This window comes from Oryza glaberrima, chromosome 7 (assembly GCF_000147395.1).
Source record: "Oryza glaberrima chromosome 7, OglaRS2, whole genome shotgun sequence".
NCBI lineage: Eukaryota > Viridiplantae > Streptophyta > Magnoliopsida > Poales > Poaceae > Oryza > Oryza glaberrima.
In genome coordinates, this window is record NC_068332.1 from 21,138,951 (window position 1) to 21,161,939 (window position 22,989).

At 38.5% G+C, this 22,989-nt stretch overlaps 1 protein-coding gene across 1 annotated transcript; it reads left to right on the forward strand.

Annotated features, from left to right (window-relative positions):
- The first annotated feature begins 16,815 nt into the window (after positions 1-16,815).
- LOC127780705 (putative yippee-like protein Os10g0369500) lies at positions 16,816-20,166 on the forward strand. The gene is made up of 3 exons (XM_052307659.1): positions 16,816-17,311; positions 18,438-18,546; positions 19,913-20,166. The coding sequence occupies exons 1-3, from the start codon at positions 17,169-17,171 to the stop codon at positions 19,991-19,993; spliced, it is 333 nt and encodes a 110-aa protein (XP_052163619.1). The 5' UTR covers positions 16,816-17,168; the 3' UTR covers positions 19,994-20,166.
- Positions 20,167-22,989: the final 2,823 nt, after the last annotated feature.

The window sequence follows — 22,989 nt, forward strand, 5'->3', positions numbered from 1 at the left end:
GGAGGGTGAGGTGGTGGTGGTTTTGGAGGCGATGGTGCGGGGTGGGGAGGGGAGGGGCAGTTTGGGGAAAGTGGGGTCGTCCTGTAGCCAAGGTAGCGTGGGCTGGGAGGCTGCGGTTCGTGTTGACTTAATTAATTGCGGCCCCTGAAATTACTCTTCCACCCCTGCAATGTGCGCGTAATTACGGGGGTGGGAGGGGTAGTACGCGAGTTGGAACAAGGGGAAGCGAAGCAAGCGTGGTGTGATGTGAGCAACCGGGGCACGAAACCGGTGGTGGGATCCGGGGGCAGGGAGTGACGACAGCGACCCGGGCTGGCTGCGGTGCCTGGCGGTTTCGGGGCACCGAGTGGTTTGGCTTCATGCGTCACTGGAGTGTGGGCCCCACGTGGTGGTGGTCCCAGCTGTCAGTGAGGTGTTTGCGTTGTTTGTGTAGGGGGTGGTGGGTGTGGCTGGGAAATATGGTGAAACAAGATAAATGTGGGTTTTTAATTCGGCGTGGGATGCCTGTCAGAGTACCCCATGATCTCCTTGAAATTGAATGAGAACCTGAGGAGGGTTGAATCTAAATTGAATGCAAGAGGCCATATTGCGAATGTTTTTTACTTTCTACATGCGGTTAAATTTGTTTCGTCATATAGAAGGGAAATATTTGAATGCTGGTGCCTAATACTCCCTGTCATAGATATTTTGTCATTTATGATAAGATTTTATTCATATTTTAAAATTACGACCATAGTTTGGTGTAAGAATAAAAGAAATAGTATATATGGCTTCCATTTTTTAGAGGGGCGTGATTTATATCTATAGTGGGATATGTGTATGTGCCTTCCATTGAACAATTTTAGACGTCTCTCATTTGTAAAGATGTCGTGTCATTTGAAGAGATTTAGGTCATGTTTGATTCAGTTTATGATTATTATAATCTGGATTGTTAGAAGTAAATTGAAACAACCAAATAGCTTATTATGATAGATTATTATAATCTATAAGCCCGATTTCTATAATCTGATAATCCACTCTAAAGGTGCTTTTTTAGATTATTGGGTGGCTAACAACTAACAAACAGCTAATAATTCAGAGAAACAAACAGTTAACAACTTATTCTATATCGGTTTATTATAATCTAGCTTATAGTAATCTAGCTCAATAATCTAGATTACAATAATCTTAAGCGGAAACAGACATGGCCTTATTTGGCAGCAATGTAAATTAAATCTGACTATGTCCATTTTCAGTGGGAGTTTCATCTTGTGGTTTCCTATAGTGCTACATAATCTAAAAATATGAAACAAATGTCTCAAATGCATAATTTCATTTTCGTGATTTTATATTCATATAATTTAATTATTGAATGGTGTTATGAAACTATTTGGTCACAATGGGGTTTCATTTCCATCTTTTAAGGCATAGGATAAAATAATTCAGTCCCAATTGGGTTTTATTCGGTCTTCAAGCATAGGTAACTGTATAAACCAAGTTTTGTTTATATGTTCATTCTTTATCTCTTTTAATAAAATTCATGGCATGTCATCAGTTTAGTCTATATGGCATCTCATTTCCCGAGATTAAAACTCAAATGAAACTTGCACAGTGAATGAGCTAAGAACACGCCTGAGAGAGAGAGAGAGAGAAGGAGAGAGAGAGAGAGAGAGAGAGAGAGAGAGAGAGAGAATGATCTGGCAGGGAAAAATCGAAGAAAAACTTCGAGGAATCTACAAAAGTCTTGGGCCATCAGCCACTTATCGTATTGGACCATACAACCTCAAGGTTCACTCGTGTACTTGCATTGGGCCATACCCGTTGTTGCCTAACAGCACATGGCCCACATCCCTCCCGACCGTGCCCAGCCCATTCAATTGTTCCGTAGGAATTGATCTGCAGGCTGGTCTGCAAGCAGACGAGCCGTTGGAAGATGGTACAGAGCTGACGGGTTCCTATTTTCTACTAACATGTTGTTTCGGAGGCGAGAAATACTGTAGTACCTCCTCCATTTATTTCCGTATGTGATCAGTGATCGGTTGGTTAAGCAGACAAATAGGCTACTTACATTATGTATGTTAATATGCATATGTAACAGTGTAGCAAGTCTTCTTTTAAGCATTTTTATTAAGTACTTCCTCCGTCGTATATTAAGATTATTTTTAGCTCATCCCATTTATCTCAAAATAAACTGATTTTTAGTAATAATTATATCAAAGTTTATAATAGTAAAGAATAATTGCATTGGAAGTAGATAAAGTGATAAATAGTTATATTAAGATGAGATAAAGTAAGGATATTTTAGTCTTTTGATGTTTGTATTGGTATGTGTAGGATGAGTGAACAATGAACTTATTTTGGAACATCTGTATTACTAATATGTATTTGTACTAATTTCTTTTACCAGGTATGCATATGTAAAAATTACTCCCTTTATTTTAAAATGTATTGAGATACATATAGATATAATTATCTTCTCAAACAATCTTTTCGATATTATACTTTAACTACTACTGTTTTCTTTCGTTTATTATCAATACCTACAGAATCGACGCCATATAAAAATAGTTAAATAAAAATCTAACAATACTACTTTATTATATAATGATATAAAAATCAAATAAAAACTCATAACATTAATCACATATCCAACCCTGTACTTTTAATCCATTCATTAGACAAGTTTTTATGTTTTGATTTTTCTCAAAATAAAAATGCCTTATATATTTTAGAATAGATGGAGAAACAAGTTAGTATTCCTTTATCATACAATAATACTCTATTGTCATAATATATGATGTTTGTTTTTTCTTGAGCAAACTTTCGAAATTTTTCCCATCAAGAAGATCTCAACGGCAGGGCACCGTTGGCCTGACATATATATACACATCTTTTAAACGGGTCTTAAGAGCCACGCAACGCGTGGCTTATGTGGCTAGTTTAAAATAAAGCCACCTATACCGCTTACGTTTTGTTTCACAAGTAAAGATATTTATCCATCCACTCTCTCATCTCAACCTATTATAGCTATTCTTTTTTTAATCTCCATTTATTATTTTCACATACTTTTTCTTTTTAATCAACCGTAACTAATACATGTATCTAACTTTAAAAAGATAATTGTTACGAGTACAATAAAACTGGAACGATTTTAGTACTATACTATTTGTATGGTTATCGATTGGGTGGAAACATCTTGGATCGCATATTTACCGCATGCATTTGAGACTACTAAGTATCATCCTCTAATAGTTTATCGCATGCTTTTTTTTAAAAGAAAACTAGCTGAGTGGCCCGCGCAATTGCGCGGCTAGCAACCAAACAAAAAAAATATATTTTTTATGATTTTACTAAAAATTTATTAAATAGTTATCTCATTGTCTTAAGAGTTTGAAAGACCAAACCTTATCATCCCCATGTTTCTAATTATATAGTTTTCTAAAAGTCACACCAGATACTATCCCTTATATCATCTCCTTCTTTATTTGCTTGCTCGATCTACCACTATTTCTATTCATTCTCCTTAGAAACTTCAAACATTGGATCTTATAGGTTTTAGAGTTTATTTTCACATTGAGTTTCGTTTTTATAATTTCTAGACATCCCGTCAAACGTTGCCATTATACTCCTCTATGACCCGTCTACTGTCTCTTCTCTTTATTGTCATTGGGATTTTAAAATTCGAACATAATTATCGTTTGGGTTCATTTTTTACTTTCTAAAAGTCCGGCCAAACTGTCAGTGACTTTGCCATTGTACTTCTCTACGGCTCGCCCGCTGCCTCCCTTCTTTATTGTCATTGAGATTTTAAAATCGAATATGACTATCATTGTTTTTTTTTTACTTTTTAGAAGTTCCGAAACTTCAAAAATTGAACCTTGTAGTTTTTAGAGTTTATTGTCTTGTTGGGTTTCATTTTTTTATAATTTTTAGAAGTCTTGTCAAACTATGCCACTATGCTCCTCTAAGGCCCGTCCGCCGCCTACTCTTTATTGTCATTGGGATTCTAAAAATTGAACATAACTATTGTTGGAATTCATTTTTTATTTTCTAGAACTCCCGTCAACCGTCGGCAGCTCTGCAACTATACTCCTATACACCCCGCCCGCTGCTGCTCCTTTTTATTGTCATTGAGATTTTAAAAATTGAATATGATTATCAGTGGGGTTTATTTTTTTTACTTTCTAGAAGTCCCGGCAATCGCCTTGATCGTTTGCTTTACGGCCTCCCTGTCGCCCCTCCTTTTAATCGTCATTAGGATTCTATTTGGTGTTTCATTAACAATTTTTTTTTATGTCATATCAACCGCCACCACTCTACTCCTTTATATGCATGTTACTTAATTTATCTCGTCATGTGTTTTAGATGGTCTTTTCTTTCAATAGTCTTTATTTTTATCACAAATTTTAGTTATTTATAAATTGTATTCCTAATTGGAATCTTATTTTTCTTTTTTCTAATTTCATATTTTTTAAAAATTTTTTAATTAATATCGTATTATGTTCTTTTAATATTTTTATTTTTTATTTTCAATTTCAGTTATTTCAAAATTTTATTCCTACTTGAAATCTCTTTTACTTTATCTAATTTTGGATATTATTTTATTTTTTTATTCTGAATTTTAATTAATCTCGTATCGGGTTCTTATATGGATTCTTCTTTCAATATTGCTTGTTTTTAATTCTGAATTTCAGCTAATTTTAAATTGTATTCCTACTTGAGCTCTTCTTTTATTTTTTTTTTTGCTAATTTCCGATTTTATTTTTATTTTTATTCCCAATTTTATTTAATCTCGTATTAGGTTTTTATACGGACTCTTCTTTTAATATTCCTTATTTTTAATTCTGAATTTCAACTATTTTAAAATTGTATTCCTACTTGGACTATCCTTTTCTTTTCTAATTTTGGATTTTATTTTATTTTTATTTCGAATTTTGATTAATCTCGTATTGGGCTCTTAGAGCAGGTACAATAGCAGGCTATAAGCCAGCTGCAAACATATTTTAATATGATAAAAGATGAGAGAGAATAGCAGCGGGCTACAAATCTGTAGCCAGCTGCAGCACGGACTCCAAGGCGCAATGTGTGTGTGGCAGTGGGACCATATACTATTGTAAGCAACTATTGTATGAATTGGCTATTAGATTGGCTATAGATGAATTGGAGCTAGTAGTTGGCTATACTATTAACCTTGCTCTTATATGAAAACTTTTTTTAATATTCCTTATTTTTAATTCCGAATTTCAGCTATTTTTAAATTGTATTTCTACTTGGACTCTCTTTTTTTTTTCTAATTTTAGATTTTATTTTATTTTTATTTCGAATTTTAATTAATCTCGTATTGGGTTATTATATGGAAACTTTCTTCAATATTGCTTATTTTTAATTCCGAATTTCAGCTATTTTTAGATTGTATTTCTACTTGGACTCTTCTTTTCTTTTTTTCTTTTTCTCCAATTAATGTGGGAATTTCTAGCCCTCACAGCGAACGTGGTGCCTCCTTTCAAAGCTATTTTAATAATATAATAGATAGATAGATGTTTATGTTTTAGGATGGATGAAATACTATTTGAAAACACGGGAGGAATAAAATCGAGTCTTGTACCGAATCTTTTGTGCAGTAATTAACCATGCCACAGAAAATTTGACGAGTTATTACACCCAGAAACGATGTAGATCCGCCTGCAAGTTGTTGCTTGGTCATTAGATACAGTCCAACGAATTGTGCAGTGTGTACTGGTGCGGAGGCTATTTAAACCGAGCCCCCATGTGTTCAAGTACTTGTTGGCTTTGTTGCCTCCTCCATGAATGGTGAAACTCCCTTGTCACGAGACATTTTGCTCCAAAAAGTCCTAGTTTATGAATATCGGGTTGAGAAAATCCACCTCGATCATCCAAGCTTGCGAAAGCGGAATTCTTTTTGGTTGCTCAAACCTACAAGTCCATGCTTTTTTTAATGTTATTCACCGAATTATTTGCTCAATGGTTTTATTTAGAAAATACAGCTTCTAAAAAATTCCATTATATTACATTTCCTATACAACTTGGTTCATTTCTTAAAATATTTAATCTACCCATATAACCAGTAGATAATCCGTAACAATAAATGTTCAATAATCTAAATCAAATAGGCATTAGATTATTCACTGTATTAATTGCTCCATAGTTCAAAAATTGCATTTTTCTAAAAGAAATTGTATTATTCAAACTACTTATTTTAAGCTATTTTATAAAGTTGATTTACCAAAACATCTACACATTTAAGTTATGTTTATAATTAAGTTGATAATCCACGGTCAACGAGATGAGATTGAAAAAAAAAAAAAGGCCGACGCTAGCGCTCACGATTTGTCCAAATTGTCGTTTGGAAATTGTTACTCCCCTTGTTGCTTGGCCATACATATCGTCTTCCGTAGCAACCAATGGCCAAGGGGCTGATGACTTGATGGGTCTGTGTGTTTGGCTGTTGTTCTTCCGGGTGTGTCTAATGTGTTCTTTTTAGTTGAGGACTAATTTGATCATGCCATTATAAATTGATTATTTATTTTCAAAATACCATTATAATTTGTAATTTTAATCGTGTCATTGGAACACTTTCAAAAATGAATTATAACACGTAGTACGTGTGGTACGCATGTTGAAGCGTTTTTTAACTTCCGCATATTCGAAGTACCAAAACACTCTACCTCACTTCCTTATACTCCCTCCATTCCAAAATATAAGGCACAACCACCCTTAACCCAAAGACTAAGAAACAATTATTATCATCTACTAGTTTAAATCATCATAATAAATATAATGCATGCATCCAATAGAATTAGAGATCTTGAGAGTGGAGGATTTAAAAAGGTAATAATTTAATAGAGAAGAGGTTCTAATTAATTGTAAGCATGCATGCATGTCTTATATTATGGAACATCAAAAAAAGTAGTTGTGCTTTATATTATGCAACAAAGGGAGTACCTTCTGCCCCCACAAACCCCTAACCCTATTAAAGCAGCGATGGCAGCACATACCATTGCCAGCATGTGGTGGCGGGGACGACGATGAGGCACAAGTCTAACGATGGTGCAAGCAGATTTAGACGTGGTGAGGTGGGGGACGGTAATTGGGCGCGGGTCTGGTGGTGGCAGCGACACAGTGAAGTCGGGGACGCTAAGACCGGGTACAATAGCAGACTATAAGTTAGCTATAAACATATTTTAAAGAGATAAAAAAAGAGAGAAGAGCAACGGGCTACATATCTGTAGCCAGCTGCAGCATGAACTCCAAGACATAATGTGTGTATGACAGGTGGGACCAGACATTAATAATGTAGTAAGCAACTATTGTATGAATTGGCTATTACATTGGCTATAGATGATTTGGAGCTAGTAGTTGCGAGAGCGCTACGCGTCGGACGTACGCCGCGAGACGAAAAATCGGACGCCTCGCGCGACCGTCCGATGCAGCACGCGCACGCCAGCCGTCCGATTGGAGAAACAACTCGCGCCCGACGCCCCCGCCGTTGCAACACCCGGACACATTAACTATTTCATTCAATGTGTCTGCCCGTTGACCGCTAGCTCGAGGGGAGATTTCGGTGGCGCGACTGGCGCTGTGCTGCCACCGGCGATTCTCTCCGGCGCCGGCGACCCTATCCCCCACGCCCCTATCCTCCTCACGTCGTCGACGAAGCCTGCAACAACGCCGACGTGCCGCCACACCACACGCCGCCACCGCCGCCATGGCTCATCTGATACACCAAGTTGAGAGGGATTTTCCGCCGAGCTCATCTAGTGCAAATGGAGGAACAACCCCAATTCATAATGCAATGAATTTGGTGAGTAAAAATTTCTAGGGTTTTGCTTGTTTCACTTTTTTTTTTTTGACAAAGTTTCAATAAAAAATTGAAGCATAGATTTGTGAAACAATGTCTTCCCTCATGCAACATTTATATTCATGTCTTATTTTTAATTTTAACTTTTGTATAAATTTGGACTGGAATTTGACTTGAACAATAATCCTTAACTTGCTGAAACATAACTGTACAAGTTAATGAAACAAAACAAAATGTTACAGATCGATGTCCAAGCACCAAGCTCATCTGGTGGCTTCCTTGATGTGCTATTATCCGAATCCACTGGGCATGAAACTGACTTGGTGAGTTGTCCTTGGATTTGAAACATTGCAAATGTAGGGGGGAAATATTTTGTTTTGAAAACACAGTATGTAACTTAGTGAAACTTTTTTGTGTACTAGGTTGTGGATGTGGAAAGTGTTGACAACACAGATGTGGCTGCTGTGACTGTTGAAATTGATGAACAATTGGATGAAGATGCATCTGAAAATGATGAAGAAGAAAAGGATGTTGTTTATTCCCCACCAATTGTTCCATACATTGGAATGGAGTTTGATACAGTGGAAGAGGCAAGAAATGTTTACAACGCTTATGCTTATAAGCTAGGATTTGGAACAAGAATTGCATCATCTAGAAACAGCCAGTCATCATCGGGGGGAAAAAGCATCGAAGAAATGTAAAGTATCTGAAAATGGAGACAACAAGTGGAGAGTCATTGCTTTCCAACCAGAACACACGCATCCGATGGTGAAGCGCCTTGGAAGGAGACATTACAGATCTCACAGGCACATCTCAAATGAAGACTATGAATTTTCTAAAGACTTTGCATGATCGAAACATTGCAACATCGCAGATTTTGGCGTTGTTAGGAGATTTGCACGGTGGTGTGAGGAATCTAACTTTCACTGCTAAAGATGTCTCAAATTTGAGGACAAAATTGAGACAACAAGTTTCACTCAAAGATGTTGCAATGACTATTGATTATTTCCAAAAAAAAAAACTCAAGCAGATAACCCCTCCTTCTTCTATGCTGCAAGATATGATGAGGACAACGTGTTGAAGGCGCTGTTTTGGGTGGATGGCAGAACACGGAAACTGTATCAAAGCTATAAAGACTGTGTCTTCTTTGACACAACCTTAATGACTAACCGTTACAACATGCCATTTGCACCCATTGTTGGAACTAATAACCACCTGCAAACAATATTGCTTGGATGTGCTTTGATTTGTGATGAAACAACTGAAACATTCATATGGGTCTATAAAACATGGATGTGAGCAATGAATGGACAGAAGCCAGGTTCAGTGATGACAGACCGAGATAAAGCAATAAGAGCAGCGATTAAAAAGGTGTTCCCCGGTACAATTCATAGATGTTGCTTATGGCACGTGACAACAGAAGCAGATCAGCAACTCCTGCCCGTGTATACTTCAAAGAAAGGCTTCCGTGAAGCTTTGTATAGATACATATATGACTCTAAAACAATAGCCTGATCCCTTCATTCAATGAAGCAGAATCTTGAGCAACACCATCTTGGGCAACTGTTAACAACCAAATTTGGTAATATCGGCATCGGGAAAGAAGATTAGATCGAAGCAAAGTCGGAGGCGGAGATCGAGTTCAGAAACAGGGCAGGAATCGGCTGGAGTCCAGATCGGCTATGATTAGGATCGGCTGGGTCTGAGTCGGGCTAGGTAAGCCGATGCAGCCGATTCCGACAATGCAACTTGGTGTATGACATCGGGTTGAGTTGAGGTGTTTCAAGGTGATTACCGCACATGGATAGAGTCCTGAGAAGGCAATTGTATCTTTTAATTAGGATGTTTTAGGTAATTTTCTTAGAGATATGCTTGGGCAAAAGTCTGCCGCAAAGACTTATGGTATCTTAGAGTTTGTTAGAGATAGTAGTCGTGTCCGTTATGGACATATCTTGTAATTTTCGGGTATAAATAGGCCCGAGCCCTATGTAACTTTTAACACACATGTTCAATACAATCTCGGCGCATCGCCACCCTTTTTTGCTTTAGTTTTATTTCGACGAGTTCTTGCTTTCGGGTTGAGCTGCATCGGTTTCGATCTTCAACAAGAGGTAAAACTTTTTATGGCGGCTTGCGTTCTCGGGATTAGTGCTTCCATTTTTATGACACTAATCTTGTTTATGTAATTCGTCGAGTTATCATATATCCTACATAATCCTTGGCAATATCGATATCCAACCTACAATCGGCTAACATCCGTCAATAGAAGGCAGCTGATTAGGTTAAATACCGATGTTGACTTAGATTATATAGGATATCTACCACTCTATGACATATCCAACGGCTTGATTGTCTAGATATTGTCCTTCTTTTCATACTTATAGCTGCATCAGTTAAGTTTGATCTTATGAGTCGTGATTAGAATCTCAATCTCTAGCCCGCTTCTTGTTTGCTGATTAGGGTAGTATCGGAGTTTCAGCCGATCTTACCTGATTTAACTACTTTTTATCCTATATGCTTGATTGACATGTTAAATCTGCCCTTTACGTTAAGATCTTGCTGCATTTAAGTATATTAGGCTTTTGTTTAGTATATTCTACTCGCTTTAATATCTTAATATAGAGTGGTATCGGAGTATTAGCCGATACATGCTAGATCTATCTGATCGGCTATGCTATGAACGTATATAGTCTCATTATTAATATATATTTCGATCTAAGTGATTTATACTGTCTCGGCATGGCGACCGATCTATCCCAATCACTTGATTTAAGTATATATCGATATAAAGATTATATATTGGTAATATCTGCAGCCGATCGAGTAGATTCAGTCCTTCCTTATTTATTAATGACTGTCGATCGATGTATATATGACATCAGCTCAAAGATAAATGATATGTCATCGGCACCTAGCCGATCGGCTATCATTTATAGATTTAACTGCAATTTCTTTGCTTCTATTTCTTGTTCATTACATGATCAAATCAACTGGCACGCTCATACATTCGAAGGCGAGCTTTGGACCTGCACTGGAGTTAAGCAGATCTCCCAGGCCTCGTGTTTTCTGTCAACAACAACACCAGCCCCAATGCCTACACCATCTTGACCAGCACCAATTGGAACATCTTCAGCCCTTGCAACCCTAGCATTCTCAGCCTCAGACCCACCAGCAACAACATGAACTTGGGCTAGATATGGGATCTCATTCTGTGGACGGAACTGAAGAAATAAAAAGATGAAACATAGTCTTAGTAAGTGGTGAAACACAAAATGTATATATACTAAAACATTCATAGTTGTGAAACATACCGGGCGAGACCCATATGTGACATAGCCAAGGTTCATCCTACAACGGTCTACAACAGCAACATACTCAAAGTCCTCATCAGTGACATGACAAAATCTTGGTGTGCTGTAGTCAATGATGCGGAGATGCAGTCCAGTTGTTGGCATTTGCAAATGATCCATGTAAGCAATCTAAAAAAAAGGCATTTGATATAGGTAGTTAGCAGGAGCATATTGGCCAAAAAATGTGAACTAGAACATATGGCAGCGGTGCATGAAACATATCATATGTGTAATATGAAACAATTGATATATTTTGCTGAAACATATACATAGGTAATTAGCATGCTAGACTGATTATTTACTGAAACATATGACAACAGTTGTGTGAAACAAAACATATACGTTAAATGAGACAAATGGATGTATTTTGCTGAAATATTGGATCAAGCACATGACAGTGAAACAATAAAAAATATATATAGCAAGGTGAAACAATAAAAAACTTACAACAAGCAAGGGGAGGCACTCTCCAATCTGAAAAATGGAATCTCGTTGCTCAGTAGAGAATCCATGATATTTCCTGATTTCCTGCATCAAACAGCTCGCCACATGTGTGCACCAATCATACTGACTCCACATCTGGACATCAACCAAAGAATGCACATAGTCGAGATTCACATAATTGCCAGTGGCAGGACACAAGATGATGGCAAGCAGGTACAAAATCAAAGTCCTCAAGAACTTCTCTTCATCATGCAGAGAAAGCAACAATTTCTCGCACATGCCTGTACCAAGTCTATTGCTGACAAAATATGGATGGTACAGGGTCCTGATCTCTTTCACAACTTCACTGTTGGCACCACTAAGCTTAACAGGTAGATCGCCATCATTTAGGCCAGTAATCTTCTGTACTAACAACTTATCAAACACGATAACCTTGCCACAGAACCTAAACTCACAAATCTCTGGGTTCATCTTTTGCATAATCCATTCTGCAAGTCGATTATGGACCTTGAAATTGCTTAGCGATAGAAAAGATTCAAAGCCATTATCTATGATGAATTGCTTTTGATCGGGTTCCAACTGAAGCATAGTGCGCTTAAACCTCACACCGCCCCATCTATGCTTGAAGATGGAACCACTACACCAATCAGGCATCCTTGAAAAAAAAACACACAGAAACAAAGTCTGAGACAAAAATACAACATGTGCTCTGCAACAAAAAAAAATGTGTGTACTACTATGTAAAACAAACCAGGGAATACTATGAAACATAATATTAATGTGTACTGCAACATTGTATATGCATGGATGGGAACACAAAAAAACAACGTAAACACAAATAAAAATGGAAAAATAAAAAAAATGCATAATAGATTATCACAGTACAAAAATGGTAAAACAAAAAAACCACCATATGAAACAATCACAGTGCAAACTCATATTATAGATTATCAATTATATCTCATAATAGATCATCATAGATTATCCTTCTGTGACAAATTAATGTAACTACTAGAGCACAATCACATCTAGGAGACCACATGCAACACAGACAATAATAAAAAAAAATCCATTCACATCTAGGGGGAATCTCATAAATGCATCCTCATAGATTATACCTAAAAACATTCTGAAAAAAAAATTAATGTCATTACTAGAACACATTCACATCTAGTAGACCAATGCAAAACACAAAAAAAAATCAAAAATCATTTCGGATTTGAGGGAGAAAGCATGGGGTAGCAAGGTGTGAGAGGGGTGGTGAGGGGTGGGGGTGGAATGGGGAACGGGGGTAAACGAAGCCCTCACCTCAACGCCGGGAATGGAGACAGCCGCCGCCGCCGCTGGTCGGAACCGCAGCAACACACAGCCGCGGGGTGAGTGTGTGGTGGGGGTAGAGCCGTAGAGGGGAATGCGACGATTGGAGAAGCCGCTGCGACAGCTTCTAGCTTCTCCGGCGCCGCCTCGAACGTCGCCGCTGCCTGTCAGAACCGCCTCAGCCGCCGCCATCACCTCCCCGCTAGACCTAACTCCACCGCCACCTCTCCGCGCGCTCTATCCGATTGTGTCAGAGCGGTTACGGTGGAAAAAAAGGGAAACACAGCTGTTTCCCTTTGGATGTTGCAACGGGCTAAATGCGCGGAGCAAATCTCAGCCGTGCGTTTTGTCCTAACGGATCGAACGGCTCGCGCGTGCGTCTGACGATGCGCCTCACATCGGACGGCCGATTATAAGCGTTTTCGTAGTAGTTGGCTATACTATTAAACTTGCTCTAACAGAGCGCAGGTTCAACTGTGGAAGCAACGTGGCGAGATCAGGCGGTATTCATCGACGACGATCTCTCCATGGGGGAAAGGGGACCCTCCCCTTTATACCGTGTTAATTATTTTTACCTAGATTTAACTATTTGTAATTTGATTTGGCGCATACTGCATAAAAACAATATCCTCTTTTTAAATGGAAGCAAATTAATTTGCAATATCCGTCTAGATCTTTTTGGCCGAATACAAATGGAGACTATTTTTCTTCCCTTATCTTCCATATATTACTTTTTGCCCATATGGATCTGAAACATATGCAGGGGTGTTTTGGTTTATAGAAAGAAAATAGCAATTAATGGACTATGTATTACTCTCTCTGTCCTAAATATAAATATAAAGAGATTTTGGATGGATATGATACATCTAGTATGAATCTGGATAAGAGGATGTAACTCATGAAACTCAAAATTTCTTATATTTTAGGACGGATGGAGTAGAATTTGGGAACATGTTATTTCTATCTTTATAGACACTACTTATATGGTTTATATGTTCCTTATCTCCTGTGCTGTGAACAGGAAAAAAAATGTGCATTGCACGGTGTGATCAGGACGCGAATGTGAAAAAGAAAAGAAAAGAAATCTCTAGAGGTGGACCCATCAGTGTTTTGGTGTACCTGAGTTTATGCTAAGAGCAAAGCCGGCCCCTTATTATTAGTAAACTCGTATGATGATGTGGAGGAGAAAAGAAAAGAGAGAAAGAGGAGAAGCCAGGTAATTTTCACACATACTTCAATATAAATGAGAGAGAAAGAGAGTACTCCCTCCGTAAAAAAAAAAGACAAACCCTGGTTTCCGTGCCCAACATTTAACCGTTCGTCTTATTTGAAAAAATTGTAAAAAAAATAAAAAAGACAAGTCACGCATAAAATATTAATCATGTGTTATCATCTAACAACAATGAAAATACGAATTACAAAAAATTTCATATAAGACGGACAGTTAAAGTTGGACACAGAAACCCAGGGTTTGCCATTTTTTTAGGACGGAGGGAGCAGTGGATTGACATACTCCAAGTGTATTGGGAGTAGTGTAAACAAGTACAATCTATTGTAAATTAATGTTACTCTCTCCATTAAAAATACGTAGGATTGAATGTATCATATCCTAATACAACGAATTTGGACTAGATATATATCACATCCAATTTTATGTTTGTTTTTTATGGGCTGTAGATAGTACTCCCTCCGGTTTCATTTTAATTGACGTTTTGGACAATGACACGCTTTATAAGATATACTTTTGATCTTATTTTTCTATTATAATATATACAATAAATAAATGCATGTTTATTTTTATTACAATGTTTTGAAAGACATATCTATATATGTTTTTCTAATTTCTTTAAACTAAATATTTTTAAAGTTATTGATGGTTAAAGTTATAAAAGTTTAATATCAACCTTTTTCTAAATGTCAATTAATATAGAAACAGAGGGAGTACATGATTACCTACTCTGCAGGGGCGAAGCTATAGCCATCTATCGGGGTCCACTGACCCCGACGATTTCTTGTGTACGTTTCTTACTCCACTTAATTTTACCGTGTATGACCCCGGTCGATAAAAACACTAGACCCCGGTAACCATGATTTGTTATAGCCTGATTAATTAGCAACTTGAAACGACACGTTTGAGATTAGCAAGCAACAAATAGGAATTAGCTAGCGCTAATGATTATACGTCAGCCGAAAGGCCCAATATACATTTTGGTAATCTTAGCAGTGAGTATTTGTGCATTTAATGTCTACTTTGTTTACATATTAATTATGTCCGGTTTTTAATAATTTCTCCGTTTCAGGTTATAAGTCTTTCTAGAATTGACCACATTCATATAGATATTAATGAATCTATGCATAATATGTAGATTCATTAATATCTATATAAATATGGGCAATGCTAGAAAGTCTTATACCCTGAAACGGAGGTAGTATAATTTATAGACATGTCCGTGCGTTGCAACAATCTCCTATGGGCCAATGGTTGCTCGTAGCATTATTTAGTATATGGATTTTCATCCTCGAGGGGATATCCCCTCATTGTTTGCATGTCATCTAAATAGTTATAAAAAAATTGACAACATAGGTTGATAAGAAATATATCACTCTACAAACATGCAAAATCAAATTTGACTTCTACAAGTTACAACAAAAAAAATAAACTGAAAATAGTTATGGTACATTCGCATTTATATTTGTTATTTTTGTTTCAATTTGTAGAAGTTAAATTTTAACTTGCATATTTGTGGAGTGATATATTTCGTATTAATCTAGCTATTTAGATGAGATGAACAAAACGAGGGATATCCCCTCGAGGGATGAAATTACTTTCCCCGTTATTTAGTTTTCTGTTGGGTCTGGTTTTTCCCAGTTTTTTTTCTTTCAGGGTGGATGATAAATTCTGTTTTTATGTAGTAGAGATAAAATAGGCAAGCAAAGTATTATGGAGCGATTCTTGAAACCCCCCCCCCCCCCCGCTATTTTAGAAGATCTAACAATGTATCATACACTAAATTAGTATTGACCCCGTCGACCATTTATCCTGGCTTCGCCCCTGCTACTCTGTCCAGTAAAAAAACCTCAACCTAGATCTGGACATCCCATACTAACTAGGTTGGATTTTTTTTTGACTTAGGAAAAAAATATCAGAAAACCTGCTCTAAACCGGCAATATACCAGGAAAATCTGCAGCGTCTTGCCGAATGGAATTAAATTGTTCATTCATTTTTTTTCTCAGGAATATTCGGGATACAAAATTTTCTACAGAAATATACCGTCGGACTCGCATACGCGTTACGCGAAAATAACGTGGAATGACGTCGCAGGGGTATCGCGCCATGAAAGTGCGAATGGACCGTTCGGTATCGCTCAAGCAAGGAGCGATACTGGTGCCATGATGATTTAATTAGCCATTAATTAACGAATTAATTAAATCACTGATCAAGATAATTTATCATTAATTATTATTAGTTAATTGTTAATTGAGTGATTAATTACTGGAGATATTGGTCAGTGTATCTGTTTGATTTCGCGAGAGCGTTCAGTCTCACATTCCGCGAGACATTTTCACCACGCTATATCATCCACGACGTCACGCCTTCGCACAACGGTTGTGGGATATCGATGTTATATTTTCAAGAAAAATTGTATCACGAATATTTTTGAGAAAAAAATTAAATAAACAGTATATTTTCAAATCTGATTATCGCCGAACGGCGATGGTATGGATCGATTCAATTCCCAATGTTTGGTTTGATTTCCGCATGTGGCTTTGCCCACTGATCCTCCAGACCTCCACCAACCAACCCCAAAACAACCGGCGACGACGAAATGACAAAATAAAGAAAAAAGAAAAGTGCCGTCGCGTACGAAGGCAAGCTATCTACGGTCACCCCCTATAAATTCGGAAAGAGGCGAGCGAAAGACGAAAAAAACAGCCCGAAAACAGAAGCAATCGCGACAGAGAAGAAGAGGGCCATTCCCTTCGTCCTCCTCGTCGCCTCCGCTTTCCCAATCCACCATCTCCCCCCACCTAAATCCATCGAATCATCCGCCCCCGAATTCCGCCGCCGACGCGGTCGATCCCTCCCCGGCCGGCGCATGGGGATCGGGCCCAATCGCCGCCTCTCCCGCCCCTCATTTGGGGTTCCCGGGATTTGACGGCTTTTTGCTTGCTTGAGCGCTTGCTTGCTGATTCGATCGGGTGGGAAGATTTCCGTGCGTGCCTCCGGTGGTGGTTCGATCGGGCTTGGGGGGGATTGATGGGTTTGCTGTTCGTGGAGTCGCTCCCGGGGCCGAAGGTGTTCAAGTGCAAGTTCTGCGGGGTGGACTCGGCGTCGCCGGACGCCATCGTGTCCAAGGAGTTCCGCGGCCGCCATGGCCGGGCCTATCTCTTCGACAGCGTGTAAGCTGGGCTATCCATCCACTATTTCCATTTCCCCCTCTCTTTTGATTATTGCGTTTCTATGCATGACAGTGACGCGATCGTGGCAATGTCGCTATCCTGGAAAGGATTAGCGTGTCCATGGACGGGGAATTGTGGAATTGTCTTGTAACAGTTCTGTTTAATGATGGATTTCTCGCGTATTGTTGTTTTGGGATGGGAGGGAAAACGGCGGTATCTTATATTGCTGAGTGCAATTAAGCTAGATTGCAAGCGTTCGGAAGTAGATTCATGATGTGGTTGTGTTGGATTTGATCAGTACTGCGTGGCTAGGGCATAAGAGGCTAATAAGAGCTATGCAAATTATGTTCCACATGATAAATTGTCTTGTTCTTAATTTTTTTGGTCTGTCAATCTAGACACAGATGGAACTGATAGGAAATGCCGAAATGTTGATGGCTAGTGTTAAGCTACAGAGCTATAGTTTGGAGATTAATTAGCCACAATCTCGTGTTAGATATTACATGATGGAAAACAACATCATGCTTGGTAAAGAATGAAGATGAACAGAGCAAGGTGTGAGTTGGGAACTTAATTCATTGTAGCTATGTCAATCTGATATGTTGCAAAGGTGGCTCTTATCTTAAACCTAGTAGGACAAGGGTTCATGTACTAATCCTAATAGGATTTTGGTTCCTGCTTCTATTTGGACTATGTATGCCACAATACCCAATCCAGTCCAGTATTGCTGCTCGCAAAATAGGGTATCAGAGTATAACATGCTATTATATAGTTTTTCTTAGTCTATTTTTCATATCTTTGTAACTGACCTACTACTGGATGTTAAAGGCATGCGAAGGTTATGTTTTGTGAAATCAGTTGAACATGTAAACCATATGTTGTTTTCTGAAATAGGCAAGCAATATACCATGTACTTCGTTTGTTTAAATGAAGTATCCTTGTCTGGCGTTTATTTTTGTCCGATCCAACAAACAAACATGATAATTAGGGCAATGTTGTTAATGTTGCATCAATTTACATCACAGTATTAGTTAAGGCATAATTGGTCATTCAAATTGATAATTTGAACAACCACTCTCAACCAATTCTTGTTTACATGTTGATCCGGAGTGAACATGACATCCAGGGTGAACGTGAGCCTTGGTCCCAGGGAGGATCGCCTTCTCATGACTGGATTGCACACAGTGAATGATATCTATTGTAGCTGCTGCCAACGACTCCTTGGTTGGAGATACGTAAGTTGCCAGTTTCCATGTTGTTTAGTGAGAATTCATTTGAACACTACAAATGTAGGACGGTCTATGCCTTCATGATGGTCAACCTGTTAAATGTTCGATACGTTATCTATATCTGGATAAGTTAATGTCCTAACAGAAGACTGTGGGAGATTTGACTGACTTTTCTTATTGAGCATGATCATATAGCATTCATGTCTTTTGAAACAATAGGAGGGTAGAGTTTGCTACATAATGTATGGGAATCTCCAAGGCATAACCTCTGCATTTCTGGGGAGCACATAACTAAGAATTATGTTGGCTATAGATTGCATTTTTGCTAAGAGCCAATGCATTACCTTATGATTCATGGGCATCGACTGGTTGTCAGACTTTCTATTTCCTGGATCTCTTTCGTGTTATCATTTCTTTGATGTGTAAAACTCTATTAATACTATATGCCTTAATTGTGAGGCAAAATGGGCAGCAGGATGTGGCTATGCTTTCTGACACAAGACAAACATGATCTGGTTTTTTTGTTTCCTCATTTTCGAAATTTGATGTTGTCAGTTGAGAAGATGCATGATGAATCCATGCTCCATGGTGCATTACCGGTAGAAGTCTAACAAGCTATCACTCCCTCTACAAACTCATCTATGCTCGTAGGCTTTTCTGTTAGATCATGTTTCATGAGCTTCCATGCGGCACTTTATCGTTTGAATGCATTCTTCTGCAACACTCAAAGTAGGTAGTAATGCTTAGTGTTCAAGTCGTAGCTTAAACCTGGGACTGTCCAGATCTTAATAATATATACCGAGACTAGTCGATCACTACCCTATAGTTCTGAGCTTTATAAATTAAGTACACCTCATTTTCTACCACTGTGTAGTTTATAGTTATTTTTTCCTGGTGAATTTTTTTTTGGGGAAAAAACAATATGTTGTCTATGTTATGTGGTTGGGAACATCTAGTCCATAGTGGGTCTTTTCAGCTAAGGAGCATATGATCAATTTGTTCCTCCATTTCTCCCTTAGTTCCATGGTCAGGCTGCCCTTTCCACAGGAATCTTGCAAATTGTTAACTTAATATGAGATTTTTATTGTTTGGTTGCATTTGTAGTGATGATTTCCTCCAGGAGCATTGGCTGGATGTTCCTTCATGCATGACTAATTATACCTCTAAACACTTGCTACTGCCAGATGGACTATAAGACCAATCCTGGGTCATACACACTTGGGCATTTGATCCTAATGTCAGCAAGTATGAGTCCATAAGCGTGAACGAAAGAATATGCTCTTTAATGTTCATGCCATTTTTCTCATGAATGTTGGTTATTTTTTCTGGACCAGTCATCATCATGTAACTGTGCTCATTGAACAATATGCAGGAGAAAGCTTATAGTGAGGACCAGAAGTACAAAGAAGGCAAGTATATATTAGAGAAGCACATGATGCTGAAAGAAGGATAGTGATTGGAAAACCGCTGAACTATTAAGTCTGCAAATGCAGGCATATGAAACCATGTAAAATATCGCTGAATATTGGGTTTCAATTCTCCCCAAAATTGATTATCTGGCGAGGACCATCGTCATTAAATTGCATTTATGAAATATAATGTCATGTGAAATCCACTGTTCTTTCAGCTGAACCTCTGAAAACTTCTTGACAGTTTGCTTGGTTAACCCCATTCATGAAAGTTTGCGAATGGGGAGACGGTTCAATCCCATTCTTGACATTTGTATATTTTGATCTCAATCGTCTTAAATGGCCAAGGATGGGATTGACATTTGTATATTTTGATCTCAATCGTCTTAAATGGCCAAGGATGGGATTGAGTTGCAACCTTTGACTCTTTGAGGCCTGTTTGGTCGGACGGATTTTTTTTTTTCGCGAACGCTCTCATAGGCTTGCTGCCTAAAATTGAATTCCTACATTTCTAACAAGCTGCGAGCTTGGTCAGATTAGCTCGAAAACTAGAGATAAAGTTAATGTGTTCCCTAGCATTTCTATTCTGGGAATGACCGCATGAGCAGAACACTTGGCACAAATGAAGGAACAGAGCGGAGAATCGGCACGCGCCGCCTGCTACGTTGATGCATCCAAATGGCTGCATTCTCCGAGACGAATCACGCCGAAACAGCGATCAGATCGCGACCTGCGTAAGTCAAACAGCGCTACCAACGGATAAGATTGTAGGATTACCGTCTGATAAACGCGGACTGCACGTTGTGCATATGTCACTGCTTAGCTAGCTAGTAGGCTACTCCCTCCATCCTCATATGTAGCAAGCACGAATTAGGACTACGAATTTGGATATATCCTATGTGACTATGTTCAGATTCGTAGTTTTAAGACGAGTCTAATTTATATGTTCAGATTTGTAGTCCTAGAATCTATCCTAGATTGTTATATATCGGGACAGATGAGGGTGTAGTACTTAGGTGGTGTTTGAATATCCTGAAGATGAAGATTAAGTGTTTTATGCAAAACAAGGTTGTAATAACGTGTGATTAATTGAGTTTTAATTATTCTAAACTTGAAAAATAGACTAATATGATATTTTAGAACAATTTTCATATAGAAAGTTTTCGCACGAAACGCATCGTTTAGCAGTTTAAAAAGCGTAGCACGAGTATCCAAAATTTAATCCAACTTTTGTTGGAGAAAAGATCAGGGCCTTTACTCCATTACTTGAATTTTCATCTAATATCAGTATGGCGTAAAGTATTCGAAAATCCCTGGAGAATGGATGAGCATTTGGTATCTGTACAATCGCCTCTGAGTCTCCTCTGACCTGCACCATACCCGGCCTACCTCACCTTCGCCTTCCTAGAGAGCACTGGCCGTCGGCTTAACTAACTCCAGATCGAGTCCCATACTCCCATGGGCCATGGCCCATCCGTGCCACGTGTCGCATGCTCCTACCGGCGAGGCGGGCCCACCAAGCTTGGTCAACCCTCCAGTCCGCCGTAGACCGTAGCGCTATACGGACGTAGTACGAGTACAAATACGTCACAGGCTTGTACTCCTATACCGGCTCTGCCCCCATTTTTTTGACAAATTGATCTTTATAGAAAACTTATTTCAAAACTAGTCCCTACCAAAAACTATATCCAGAAATAGGCCGTCGGCTCAGCGCCAATGTCTTTAGCACTGAGGTTGTTCCTATCAGCGCCAACGGAACTGGTGCTGACATCATGCCAGCGTGGCGGGCGAGCCGTGACGTGGCGCGGTCTCAGCGCGAATATATCTGGCGCTGACCAAATATACACACTAATTAAACTGATGCGCTGTAGTCAATCAACAGAGTACTTGTGGTGTAGTGGTAATTTCTTTGATGGTGTTACCCTTCAACCAAAGTTCGAATCCCCATTAGGTCATATATTTTCATTCTTTTTAATCTGCATGCGTACATATAAATGATGATCTCTGTTTTTGAAAAAAAAATAGAAGAATGGATTTAAAAAAACTTGAGTTTTTAAAAAGAAAATTTAAACAACATTTTGAGAACTAAGGTAAGTTTTATTTTAAAATTAAAGCAACACTTGAACTTTTAAAAGAAATATCACTTTTTTTAAAAAAATATTTAAAAGGAATAACACATTTAGTACATATTTAAAAATAGAAGAATGGACTTAAAAATACCTGAGCTTTGAAAAAATTAAAACCGCAAGTTGAGAACTAAGTGAAAAAAAGTTTAGTAAAAACATATAGGAGGGGGTTTGAACCCTGGTCACTGCAATACCAACTCACAAATACCTACCACTGAGCTAAGCCAAACCTCATTGCTGCATTTGCTTTTTCACCTATTACTTCTCATGTGATATGGTGATTTTTTTTGCACCGTACATATTTTTTTTTCAAAAACAGAGATCATCATTAATCATTTATATGTACTAATGTAGGCACGTAGATTGAAGATTTGAAGAAAAAAAGAACGAGTAGATTGAAGATTTGAAGAAAAAAAAAGAACGAGTAGATTGAAGAAAAAAAGAACGAAAATGGCTGACCTGATGGGGATTCGAACCCTGGTTCTAGGGTACACCAACAAAAGAACTTACCACTCACCACAAGTACATTACTAATTTATTACCGCGTATCAGTATAATTACCGTGTAAATGGGCGCTAAGGCCCCGCCACGTCGCGGCTCGCCCGCCACGCTGACATGATGTCAGCGCCAGTCCCTTTGGCGCTGACAAGAACAACATCAGCGTTAACAGTTTTGGCGCTGACTCAACAGGCTATTTCTAGATATAGTTTTTGGTAAGGACTAGTTTTGAAATAAGTTTTCTATAAGGATCAATTTGTCAAAAAAACAGGGCTCTGCCTGGTGCAGGCGCTTACCTGCGGGTGGCCCAACCGCGACGCACCACGCGTTCAAACGGCCACGTCAGCCTACCACGCCTGTCTCCGCGTATAAATAGCCGCCGCCCCCGATTTCGCCGCTGCTGCTAGCCTCGCCCC